General features: G+C 37.5%; 1 protein-coding gene across 8 annotated transcripts in view; it reads left to right on the top strand.

Moving 5' to 3' along the window:
* DEUP1 (deuterosome assembly protein 1) overlaps positions 1-13,960 on the top strand; it is a 220,634-nt gene that overhangs the window by 167,070 nt on the left and 39,604 nt on the right. For all 8 annotated transcript variants that reach the window (XM_060102846.1, XM_060102848.1, XM_060102847.1 and 5 more), the window contains 3 exons: positions 3,743-3,888; positions 7,292-7,397; positions 12,536-12,733. In XM_060102846.1, coding sequence (XP_059958829.1) covers positions 3,743-3,888; positions 7,292-7,397; positions 12,536-12,733 — 450 coding nt within the window. The remainder of the gene's footprint in view (positions 1-3,742; positions 3,889-7,291; positions 7,398-12,535; positions 12,734-13,960) is intronic.

The following is a 13,960-nucleotide window of genomic DNA, read 5'->3' as shown; positions in this document are numbered from 1 at the left end:
AACTTTTCTAGTAGCCACATTAAAAGAAGTAATATGAAATGGGTGAAATTAATATATAATAGTAATAAACTTTATGCAACACAACATATATCCAAAGAGTTATCATTTCAACATATAATCAATGTAAAAAATTATTAATGAGATATTTTACATTTCTTTTCATACTAAGTCTTCAAAATCTGGTGTGTATGTTACACTTACACATCTCAATTTGGATGTTTAGTATTCACCGGAAGTTCCCAATCTGTATTAAGATTTCATAAAAGTTACAGTTAAAAAAGTAGAGATTTACATACCCAAGTTGTTCCAAACAAACTTGAAAGTGTTCCAGTAACTGAATCAAGTACCAAAGAATCATTTTCCTGAATATTTGCATCCACACTGACAAATAATTGATTTGACTTTTATACAAAAGCATGCTAATTTTAAATCACCTAATCTAAGTTAAATCACCAATTCTTGTGTCAACTCAGTATTATTAACATTGAATTCAAAGGGATATTACACAAGTCAAAAAACAACTCAATTTATCAATATCAACAAAGCTGCTTTTTTTGCACTTTCTAGTCAATTTTACATAATGTTGTCAATTATAATTAAAAACTTTCACATATTCCTTCATGTTAGAAAAACCTGTCAAATCATTATTATTGTAAAAGTTTCAATTCTAACATAAATTCTTCTACCTCTGCAGCTAGATCACAAATAAGCTTTTTTTTCCCTTAATGATATCTCCAAATGTCACTCTTTTTTTTTTTTTTTTTTTTTTTGCGGTATGCGGGCCTCTCACTGTTATGGCCTCTCCCGTTGCGGAGCACAGGCTCCGGACGCGCAGGCTCAGCGGCCATGGCTCATGGGCCCAGCCGCTCCACGACATGTGGGGAATCTTCCCGGACTGGGGCACGAACCCGTGTCCCCTGCATCGGCAGGCGGACCCTCAACCACTGCGCCACCAGGGAAGCCCCAAATGTCACTCTTTTAGGTATTTTTTTTTTTTTTTTTTTTGCTGTACGCGGGCCTCTCACTGCTGTGGCCTCTCCCGTTGCGGAGCACAAGCTCCGGACACACAGGCTCCGCAGCCATGGCTCGCGGGCCCAGCCGCTCCGCGGCATGTGGGATCCTCCGGGATCGGGGCACGAACCCGTGTCCCCTGCATCGGCAGGCGGACTCTCAACCACTGCGCCACCAGGGAGGCCCTAGGTATTATTTTCTAATGACAGTACACAAGTAGACTCCATTATTATCACATTTTACAGAATTCCATGGTGACACTACATTTCATTGTACTGGAGTTAGAGCCCTTTTGTACCCACCCCCTGCCCCAAGTGAAGGCAGGTCCACTCTTCTACATGCAGATTCATGTTAGATTTCTCCCTGGTAGTAAATCTGCAATGCAGGGAGCCGAGAAAGTGCCTTCCTCAATTGGGTAAAGTAATCGATGACATTCACATCAAGTTAATTTGTCTTTCTATTTGCTAATCTATTGTTTCACATTTCTTTTGTTTATTTTGGAATTTTAACCTCATCTGAAAAATCCCCACTGTTTGAGACAAGGACTTTATCCAAACAAGTCTGTTAAGTCACCTATTTGAATATATTTTCATTCTTATTTCCAAATCAGCCAGGAATTTCTGGGGCTAAAGTATTGCAGCTAGGTCTTTTACTGAACCCAGGTCTCTAGGTCTCCTGGAAAATAATACATTATATTTAAGACTTTGGTAAAAAAAGAAAGAAAGTTTATCTGGGAACCCATATGTCCTATACTGTCTACATGATTGTAATTCTAAGCTGTGAATTTTTGCATAAGAATTAATGAATAAGAAAATGTATGTCTACATCAAAGCTTATACATGAATTTCATAACAGCATTATTCATAATAGCTAAAAAAAAGGAAATACCCAAACGTTCATCAATTGATGAATAAAGTGGTATATCTATACAATTAAATATTATTAATAAAAAGGAATGAAGTACTGATACATGCTACAACATGGATGAACCTTGGAAGCATTATGCCCAGAGAAAGAAACCAGTCACAAAGGCCACATGTCGTATGATTCCATTTGTATGAATTGTGCAGAATAGGTAGTTCCGTAGAGACACAACATATGGTAGTGGTTGCCAGGGGTTGGAAGGAAGGGAAAATGAGGAGTGGTTGCTAATGGGTATGTGGTTTATTTTAAGAGTGATGAAAATGTTCTGGAATTAGATAGTGGTGATGCTTGCACAACTTTATGAATATACTCAAATCCACCGAACTGTACACTTTAAATGGGTGAATTTTATGGTATATGGATTATATTTGAATTAATCTATTATTGATATATAAAGCATTATTGAACAAACGATTTTTTGAAAATATCAACAGTGGGTTTTTTTACAGCCTTTATTAGCAGTGCCCTCAGAACAACACCCACCCCCCATCTTTACCAATAAGCTACAGGTCTGTTTTACTTATTTTGCATGAAACAATTATTTTTGCATCTTGAATGTTCTAACTGGACTAGTAGACAAAAGATCTGGATTTTTCCATTCCAGAATCTGCCACTTATGAGCTATGTAACTTTGGACCAAGTCTGGCCCTCAATTTCCTCATCTATAAAAATGGCGATGGATTTGATGACTTGGGTCATCAAATATATTAATATGTATTTAATATTAATTACATTAATAAATATTCATTTCTCTGTGTAATTGAGTGGAGGAGACCTGTTGATATGAAAGGACTCTTCCATTCCTGTCTCCCAGAGAACAGCCAAGTTCTGCTGGAGAAAATCACTCAACAGGTCGTGGACACAAACCTCAACTGAGTATCAACACTACCAGGAGTCCTACTGTGTTGCTCCAAACAACTAACTCTCCCATGCCCGTTGAAGGCCATCTCAAACCTTCTCCACTCTCAAAAATCCCTCCCCTACCCCCACCTCCACCTCTCCTTCCACTGACCTGACATTGCCTTTTTCCTTCAGAAGGAAAATAGAAGCCAACAGGTAGCCCCTCTCCTAGCTCCCCATTTCCAAATGCATATACGTGTCTCCATTCCATCTTCCTTCCTTCTTTCCTAGTGCAGGAGCAGAGGGACTTTTTGCTTTAGGCAATTCTTTCACTTGTGCTTTGGGACCCACCCCACCTACCTTCTCAGGAACCTGACACTGTTAGTATTACCCCTTCTCTCTCCCAACTGGATCCTTCCCAACAGCTTCTAAACTTGCTCAAGTCCCTGCTATTAGCCAAATAAAACACTGGGCTCACAGGATTGCTGGTATTTCTAGTTACCAGCTAAAGTAGGGCTACTATTGGGCAATAGTGGAACCATAAACCGTGGTTTATAATTCACTTTGTTGGCCAGCTTTGAAATTAGGTTTTTCTTGGCTATTATCTTATTTAAATTAGGAATTATTTGCATTAATTCAAATTTTATGCATTGATATTTTATTCATACTTTTATATTTCCCTTTCATACAGTATGGCCATATTTGGATGCTTCTTTGTCTCTATCACTAGACTGTAAGCTCATAAGGACAGATCCTGTGTCTGTATCCTCAGTGCTGAGCATAGAGTAAGAGCTCAGTAAATATTTGTTGAATAAATGAATGAAATTCTGTAAGACAGAGCCAGCAAAGTATTATATATCCATTCATTTGAAATTAGGCTGCTTCATAGATGTTAAATATTTTTTAAAGTATTATACATCATGATATCCAAATGTGAGGACTGAAATTTTTTGATGTTTTTATTTAGGCCATGGAAGCAGAACTCTCAGAGGTGAAAAGTGAGTTACAATCACGTGATGATCTCTTGAGAATTATAGAAATGGAACGATTGCAGTTGCACAGAGAACTATTAAAAGTAGGAGAGTGCCAAAGTGCTCCAGAAGATAAAAAAAGGTATATTTTTATATTCAGCAGCCTGAGAAAAACTATTCAAAACATCATGTTTGAATATTTTTAAGAGTTTTATATTTGAAACTAGAATTAAAAGTCAGTTTTGGGGGCTTCCCTGGTGGCGCAGTGGTTGAGAGTCCGCCTGCCGATGCAGGGGACACGGGTTCGTGCCCTGGTCCGGGAGGATCCCACATGCCGCGGAGCAGCTGGGCCCATGAGCCACGGCCACTGGGCCTGCGCATCTGGAGCCTGTGCTCCTCAGCGGGAGAGGCCACAACAGTGAGAGGCCCGCGTACCGCAAAAAAAAAAAAAAAAAAGTCAGTTTTGTATTAACATGCTGTTAATTATTAGGTAATATTAGATATTAAAAATAAAGTTAGTGATTATCTTCAAAATCAGTATCTTTACTCATCTAGAAAATTACATCATGTTCTGATATGTGGATATTTATGTGTCATAATGAAATCAGAGACTTTCTTAGAAGTTTATTCTTCAGAATATCTTAAAAACAATAGTATAGAGCTGGTATTTAATTATCAATGTTGATAAATAATATTTATTCCATATTTTTCAAATGTTTTTATTTTGTTGGCCTTAAACCTGTTACTAACTTTTCACTCATAAATGTTGTATTTATTTTGGCCTCCACACTCACCATCGTGTCAGTTCCATTAAGGGTTTTGTTAGAACAGACTTTTTTTTCCTTTTTTAAAATCAGACAGATATTGTGTACTACATAACCACAAAGGAAGTGGGACTTCAGAGGATTATTAAATGTTTATGTTTGTGAATAGACAGTTTGACTGTTCTAACTATTCACTGATGTTCTAAGTCTCATTAGAACTTGAATCCTTCTTACATCTGAAGGCTAATGCCAGACCAATGATAGGATTTTAGAAACTGAATAGCCAAATGGTAAGGGATATTTTATTGAAGGATAATTACATTGTTTTAAAGGCAATAATTATTTCTTCTAAGTTGTGGCATCTGCTAGCATTTCTTTGAGGTCTACAATTAACAACAAATGGCAAATTAAGATCTGTAAAAATGACCTACTGTGCATCTAACCAAGGATGGTAGAATGCCTGTTAGCCAGTTAGCATTATAGAGTGCTCAGATATATAAGCTATATGTCATCACTACTGATCATTAATAAATCCATTGGAAATATATTATGTACAAGGCACTGTCCCAGTGTGGTGAGTTGGTGAGAAATGTCTTCGCATAAGGAATGTATATGCCTAAAAACGTAAGAAATTTCCTACAAGAGCAAACCATTCAACCCATGTCTAGCTCTGGTTTGTGAAGAGCATTGTAGGTATTTTCTCTGGAGCTTTCTCACAAAGCCAATGCTGAATTCCAGACATTGCCAACTGTCCTTCAATACATGATTTAATCTAAAATCTTGCAGTTATTCACATATTTGGCTAATAAACTCTTCTGGTATGCCTGCTTGCCATCTTCTATTTAAGTTGGTATATATTTTGGTCTCCAAGCTACATCTTTCTAATTTGGAGGATATTCTTCAGTTCTAGTATTCTGAGATTTGATGAAAAGATAGATATTTAATGTTTCACAGCTTCCATTGTATTTTAGACTTTGGGCAGAGTATTCTCAGCCTTCATCTTTCCCACTGAAAGTTTCTAATTCTTAGAGTTTGTTCTCATATGAACATGATTCTATCCTCTTTAATGTTTTTTTTTTTAATTTAGACTCTGTTTTGTCTTTACAGCTGTATTAAGGTGAAGCAGCCAAGGCTACTGAATGTAGACACACAATAGCTTTATAATAGTAGCATTATAATGTCTTCATTCATTTTCAGAACCTTTCTCCATAATGCTAAGATTTGTTAGCTTTTTCTTTTCTTATAGAAACACCTTGAGCTGATACGTTCTGAGAGTTATAAAAATAATTTCTACATTCCCTTCTTACAAGATAAATGATAGTTCCTTTATATCTTTATATTAGCATGATTATTGTTTTCTTCTTTGAACTTGTCCACATTAAAGCTTGATGTTTGTTCCATTCACTCACTGAAATTTATAAGATCATTATGAGGTTTTACCATTCAGTTCAGCATTCCACTCCCTGAATTGCTTCGGAAGAATTTAAAAAATAGGAAATTTCATTTTTCACCTTTCTAAAATCATAGCAAATAAGAGACATTTAGGATTGATCCTGAGATAATGTTTTAGGAGAATATTGGATAAAATACTCACAATATATTACTGAGTGGGAAACAAAAGGGGACTGAAAAATAATGTGTTCAGTACATTCTAATGGTACAGGAAACATGTATGTTTTTATACACATATGCACAGGCAAAAAAGACAATTAATATATACACAAAAATGCTGACAACAGTTTTTCCTAGATGACAATTTATCACAGTATATACTCTGATAAACTCTGTTTTCTACAGTTAACATGTATATTTGATAATCAGAAAAAAGCAATCCAGTCCAGACATATGTACCTCAGGGATATCACTATTAATTTATACCTTTTAAAAGAGCCCTTTATTTTCCATCTTTACATTAGTTATTTCTCTATCATTACTCAGATGTTGTTGTGTTTGAATGTGTGGCTTAAGTTTTTGATTTGTGGAACTTTTTAAAAAGCTCTTTGGAAATCTAAAATTATGCTCACTTACAGGTGGGTACATTCCTCAAAACCCCAGACTCTACCAGGTTAGTCCAGCAATAGTGGAAAGCATGTTTCTTTTCTTGCCTGGTTATCTTTATTTTTCTGTTTTAATGTTTTTTTAATTTTACCAACCTCCCTGATGTGGAAGTGAACATTACCTGTTTCTAGTTCTCCAACCTTCCTATGGAAATGGTACTTTTTATACTAGTTTCTGCCTTTCCTCTCTAGTGTCCATATGTGGTTGCTATTCCATTTTATAAATTGAGCAGCCAAAAAATAGACATATTTGCACTCTCTCTGGGTAGACTGTCAGATTTAATCATTTTGGATCACTTTTACAGAGTAGTGGCTCCCCTCGGACATCTCCTGACATAGTTCCTTTCCACAATGTAGAAGCAGGTCAGGTGTATTTTCTTTTTTAAACTGGCTCCCAAGCTATTTTATTATACCAAACAGTCTTTTGTTCTTATCCAAAAATCTTATCTACATATGCAAATTCAGTATTCAGCCAATTTTTAATGTATAATTGAAATTCCATATTAATAACTAGGTTTTATTTTTTTCACGAAGACTATTTGCACTCAGTTAAATATGCAAATACTTATGGGACCTGAATGTATTAGAACTTGCCATTTCTGTAACTAGAAATGTTTCCAGCAGACTAATAATCTATCTCTGCATCCTATGATGGCCTAAATTAACAATATAATCCTAACAATTTATCAAGTTAAGCTTAATTTTTACTCATTATAATTTGTAGACTTGAATCATCTTATTCACCATCTATTAAAGAAACAGAAAAACAATGGAAAGAGCTGTTTGCAGTGACCCCAGATCAACCAAATCATGAAAAAGAATTGAACAAGGTATGGCAAATAATGAGCTTTGTTCTTCCAGGCAGATCTGAAGTCTCTGAATACAAAGGGGGAAAATAATCTTCCCTCTCACTCCCTTCTTTTTCCTTCTGTGTTATATAACCTACGAAGCTGCTAAACTACCAATTCTGACACTCTTCTGTGTGATGCTATAAGAAACACAAACCTTAGGTCATCACTCTGCTGCTGGGAGACTGCCCAGGAAACACAGAGGGGTTGTGGCTCCATGCAGAGTAGCTGAGCACAGTAAGTGTGAGAGCAGAGGCCTGCACTCGAAACCACACACTAGGTGTGTAAGCTTTGGGAAGTTGCCTATGCTAGCTGCTTATGGTCCTCATTTCTAGGATGGGGGTGAGATAATTAGCCCTACCTCATAAGGTTGTGATGAGGATTAAACAAGCTTAAACAACTCTTGCCATGTGCCAGAAGCTGTTCTAAGGGCTTAACAAATCCTAATTCATGTATTCCTCACAACCATCTTATAAGGTAGGTACTAATACTATCCTCTTTTACATTTAAGGAAACTAAGGCACAGAGAAGGTCAGTAATTTCCACCAATATTATATAACTAGTAAGTAGCAGGGGCCAGATTTGAATCCAGGCAATCTGGCTCCAGAATTCATACTCTTCCTTTAAGTTAAAACCCATAAAAAAATGCAAGTAAAATGCTTAAAACAGGGCCTACCTAGCTCAGAGGAAGCACCTAATAGATGTTGGCTGCTATTGTTATTGGTTACACCCACATTTTGTCATTGAGCACCTAACATGTGCCAAGTACTCTGCCAGGAGCTAGGCAGCTACAAAAACTGTCTTCTCTTCTTCCTCTAGTAAAATTCAGTAGTGGCTTTCCCATGAGTTTCTCATGGCTGCTACCCACTTCTCTGGTCTTTCAGTTTAAGGATTACACAGAATATTCAATGCTATATAGTCTAAACAATTGTTAAAAGTAGGAAAATACTGGATGTGGCTTTGAATTATCATCTAGTGCCCAGCAAAGTGCCTGACACACAATGAGTAAAAATAAATATTTAGAGAACAAATTAATTAATGTTAAGGCTGAAGTCTCCCATAATTGTATAGGGTCATAAATTCAGTTGTTTGTATAAATTAAACAAACATTTATTGAGTATCTAGTAGGACTGTTGCTATACTGCTTATTTCTGTAGGAAATATAATCATGTAAAAGACAAATCCCATCTCCTGAGGAATTGACTGTCAGGCAACTATTAAGTGTAGAAAAGGTGTTATGAATTAATGATAATTTTCCTTATTTTTTCACATAATCCCATGAAACTTATTTTACTGATATTTTAAAATATAACTTTAAAAACTGTTTTTGAATGGAGTCCCCAGTGAATACATTATGATACAAGGTTGATTAAATCCTCCTAAAGTATAGTTACACTGTTCTTAACCTCATAGATTTAGGTAGAGTAATAAAACTTAGAAGGAATCTACTGATTTTGCACAGTTTTGATGTGGAGGGAGAGACTGCAAGACACAAATCTCTTTACAGACTCTGGGAGACCTCTAGATAATGCATTGCTGTGCAGAAAAGGTAACAAATGAATTGTGTATAAATAGCTATAGTTTCTGGGAAGTGTTTGTAGAGAGCATTTTCATTCTCTTGTAATAAAACCAACAAGAGCCATGTATTATGAATCTTGCAAGTGTTTTATTTCTTTCTCTTTTGTCAATATAGAACGATTTTTAGTCATTTATTTTGTGATAAAATTGACATTTTTTTTTTTTTTTTTTTTTTTTTTTTTTTTTTTTTTTTTTTTTTGCTGTACGCGGGCCTCTCACTGCTGTGGCCTCTCCCGTTGCGGAGCACAGGCTCCGGACACACAGGCCCCGCGGCCATGGCTCGCGGGCCCAGCCGCTCCGCGGCATGTGGGATCCTCCGGGATCAGGGCACGAACCCGTGTCCCCTGCATCGGCAGGCGGACTCTCAACCACTGCGCCACCAGGGAGGCCCAAAATTGACATTTTTAATAAAGCCAAAAGTCATTTACAGCTAGGTAAATTAATCTCATTTAAAAAGAAATTTTGCAGTATAGCATGTTTTAATATCTAAATGTTGTGAAAATAATGAAAATAGTTTACTCCTTCTTCATGATAATATATTCATTTTTTCCCACATTTTAAAAATACCATTTTAAGAAAACATGTTAAACTACACTATGGGGATGCAATCAGCAAAATCCAAATTGGGGCAAATGATAGAACAACCCCATTGTTCATCGAATAAATTGTAAGAGAAAAAATTGGAGAGAGAAGATGGGAGACGAAAGGAGATGTGCAATATTGTCCTGGGGTAAGGGTATTTGTACTTCAGTCTCCTAGTCTATGCTTCTACTCTTAGGAGCTGGATAACTTAGACCCAGTCAGTTCCTTTCCCTGTGAGCCTTTTTTTCCCATTTTTTAAATGATGGAGTTAGACCATGTGATTTCTAAGGTTATGTCCAACTCTGAAATTCTAAAAATTTTAATAAAAAGAATAGCCTCAGATGAGAGATTGATGGTATAAAACCTGAGGCTGGACTATGGTTACCTTACTGACCTGAGTACTTTCCATGTTAGGTCATCCCACTCTGGCTTTTTTCCAATGTGGGAACCACGTTCTAGGGCCATGCTCACAGAGGTTACATAGCACAATGGGTAAGGACCTGGAATCAGACTGCCTGTCACCAAGAATGTGACTGTGAACAGCTATGTATCTTAATTTTCTGATCTTGAATATAGAGATTGTGGTGATTAAATAAGACGATGTATGCAGAGTACTCAGCACACACACACACACACACACGCACATGCACATGCATGCACAAAGAGAAGCTTTAAAAAGATAGGTGCCAGGGACTTCCCTGGTGGCGCAGGGGTTGAGAGTCCGCCTGCCGATGCAGGGGACATGGGTTCGTGCCCCGGTCCAGGAGGATCCCACATGCCGCAGAGCGGCTGGGCCCGTAAGCCATGGCCGCTGAGCCTGCGCGTCCGGAGCCTGTGCTCCACAACGGGAGAGGCCACAGCAGTGAGAGGCCCCCGTACAGGGGGAAAAAAAAAAAAAGGTAGGTGCCAGTCTCAATGTGTGGACCATATTTAGATCTCAATTCAAATAAGCAAACCTGAAAACCATTCATTACACTTCTGATACAATTTTAAATTTGATAGTGCCTGGATATTGTATGATATTGAGGAATTGTTGTTAATATTTTTAAGACATTACAATGGTATTCTGGTTATGTTAGAAAAGAGAGAGAGCACACTGCTATTCTTTTAGAGATATATCCTGAAATGTTTAAAGATGAAATGAAAAAAAAGTTTTTGAAGTAAGTTCCGAGGGGTAAATTCATATAAATCTCTTTGTGAATGGCCCCTACTTAACTCTCCAGCCTTACTTCTCACAACGCACCAAGTCCCAGCCACTCCAAACTCCTTTTGGTTCACTGAGTGTGCCTTCTCCCTCTGACCCCGCTCCTTCACAGCATTCGTTGCCTGGGAGCTCACCTCCATCTCTCTCTTGCATCTGGCTTCCATTCATCCTTCAGTATTCAGTGCGATGTCCCTTCCTCTGGGAATCCTATCCTGGCATCCCCAGGCTGGAGTAAGCTCTACTCCACTACCTACTGCTGATATCAGTTGCTACACTGTTCTAACTGTTTATTTTCCTCTTTCCCCCGATGGACTGTGATTTTTTTTTGAGACCAGTAATTACATACTTTATCTCTGAACCTCAAGAATTAGAGAGAGTGAAAGATTTCTAGAAAGCCGGGAGGAGGCTGGACTAAGACAGTGGTAGTAGGAATGGAAAGCAGAGGTGAGATTTAAGAGGGGTTGAAACAGAAGGGACAGAATTTGCTACCTGACTTGATTTGGGAGGATGAGGGAGGGGAGGAGTCCAAGGTGATCCAGAGGTTTCTACCTTGGAAGGTTTAGCTAAAGTTAAGAATATGAGACTCCACCGGCTTAAGAAATGTAGGTGATGCTTTTTGATGGACACCTTAAGTTTGAAATTTATTGTAACAAGATTCTAAAAAACATAGTGTTCAGTCATGGGCCTCCCTGGTGGCGCAAGTGGTTGAGAGTCCGCCTGCCGATGCAGGGGATACGGGTTCGTGCCCCGGTCTGGGAGGATCCCATATGCCGCGGAGCGGCTGGGCCCGTGAGCCATGGCCGCTGGGCCTGCGCGTCCGGAGCCTGCGCGTCTGGAGCCTGTGCTCCGCAACGGGGGAGGCCACAACAGTGAGAGGCCCGCATACCGCAAAAAAAAAAAAAAAAAAAAAAACATAGTGTTCAGTCACAAATAGTACAGCATGATTTAGTCCAAAAAAGCACTGAATTTAGATCCAACAGTCCTAAGTTCTAGACCTAGCTCTGCCAGTTAATAGCTTTATGAATTTGAGCAAGTCACTTAAACTCTCTAAGCCATTTTTTTTCTCCCTAAAAAATGGTTCATCAGCCTCTGGGTTGTGGGTCCCATGCTCTTCCATGACACCAAATCCGGAGTGGTGGTTTAATGGGTATGAAGTAAGTTACACGAGATGAGTGAGTTCCACAGTCTGCTGCACAACACAGTGCAACAATAAACAATAAGGTATTGTGCGCTTAAAAATTTGTTAAGAAGGTAGAGCTTGAGTTAAGTATTCTTACCACACATACACAAAATTAAAACAACAGGGGACACAAAGAAACTTTTAGAGGTAATGTAATGTTTATTTTCTTGATTATGGTGATAGTAACACAAGTGTATGTCCAAACTCACCAAATTTTATCCATGAACTATGTGCAGTTTTTGTATAGCAATTATACCTCAATGAAGCTGGGGGAAAAGTGCTTGATAATACTTTCCCCACCTTCCTGTCAAAGTCATCATTAAAGTGGTATCAGTAGTTGGTGATGACTTACATACAACAGAAAATATAAGTGAAAAAAATTTTGAAATTGGAAGGAAAAAGTAAATGAATCATTATTGTAAGTATCTTTTTCATTTAGCATTGATCAGAAAAGAAGGGTAAAGTGAGGTCTGGCAAAGTTTTAAGATAGGATGGGAAGACTGAACATGGCCAATAAAACCTTTCAGCTGCTGTATAAAGGATTTGTTACTATTTTCTGGAAAATATCTGCTGCAGATAAGAAGCCAACTCTATCAGGAGGAAGAGTACCATAGCTCGGAGCAGGAAAGAATGAGGAATGAAATCTCTGACCTAACAGAGGAGCTTCATCAGAAGGAGATCACTATAGCAACTATCATGAAGAAAGCTGCCTTTCTGAAAAGACAGTTAAAACTGGAGTTAGAAATAAAAGAGAAAATGTTGGCGAAACAACAGGTATGCAAGCGACAGGAAGCACCTGTCCAGGTCACTCTTGCTCAGTGCAAATAGTTGCCTTCCTTATTGATTAATAAAAGTGTTGTATTTCTTGTATTGTTTCTGAGACTAACAGCACAGAAATGCTTTGTGGAGTCACATAAAACCTTGGTGAGATAATGCAAAGTGTCATCAAACAAGAACCAGGGAAACAAATGACAGCACAAGAAAATTTCTTTAAATCTCATGCTAATATTTTCTAGTAACCCATATTCTGATCACCTCCCACAGCATACTCTGGTCAAAGATTGCTTCCTGAATTTGTTTTCCATAGTTCTCTTCTATTAACATTTGTATCTTAAAAAAAGCTTCTACTCCTGCTTTTCTTGGACACTTCCCACTCCCATTTTGTACCTTTATTTTAGAGTTTTAAAAAATGGATATGAAACACGAAGATTAGTTCATATTTACTGAACATTCACTCAATGCATAGCGTGGTTCATGGGGAAAAACAGCCATTATAACATTCTACTGTTAAAATACTGCAAGTGACTTCTAAGTCTTCCCTCCCTCCCTCCCCTCCTATTCATTTTGAAATTCCCTCAGTCCCATACTCATCATCAAATTGGTGGCCTGCTACTGAAAGTATAGGGTTTCTCAGTGTTTTTACCCCAGATATAGAGGGGTTTTTAAATTTTATTTTATTTATTTATTTTTATACAGCAAGTTCTTATTAGGTAGCTATTTTATACATATCAGTGTATATATGTCAATCCCAATCTCCCAATTCATCTCACCACCAAATAGAGTTTTTGAGAGCACCATTCAATAAGTTTCTAGGCATATGAGGGTTACTTCATAAATAACAGGGCTATTTCAATCCTGAGTATTGTACAAACAAGAAAAGATTCTGCCTATGCCCAATTATAAGCTTTAAAGTGTGATTAATTTGTATAATATACAAGAAAACAGCATGGATAAGACAATAGCATTGGTTGCACCTGTAAAGGAAATGATATTTTTACAGGTGTTAACAGTGATCTGAGTAGTTGGATCATGAATGATTTTTATTTTCACCTTTATATTCTTCTATATTTTTAGATTTTTGTCAAGGAGAATATATTTTGTAATTTACAAAAGTAAACCTTTTTAAGGGAAGTATTTTATATGGAAATGAGCCCTAGATAAATAAAAGGGCAAATGCTATGTCTAAGTGCTCTTAAGTAGAAGAAATGAGGGAAAAAAATA

This window comes from Mesoplodon densirostris, chromosome 7, assembly GCF_025265405.1.
Source record: "Mesoplodon densirostris isolate mMesDen1 chromosome 7, mMesDen1 primary haplotype, whole genome shotgun sequence".
Taxonomy (NCBI): Eukaryota; Metazoa; Chordata; class Mammalia; order Artiodactyla; family Ziphiidae; genus Mesoplodon; species Mesoplodon densirostris.
Note: the sequence above shows the minus strand (reverse complement) of the source record. Positions and strands in the feature narration are given on the sequence as shown.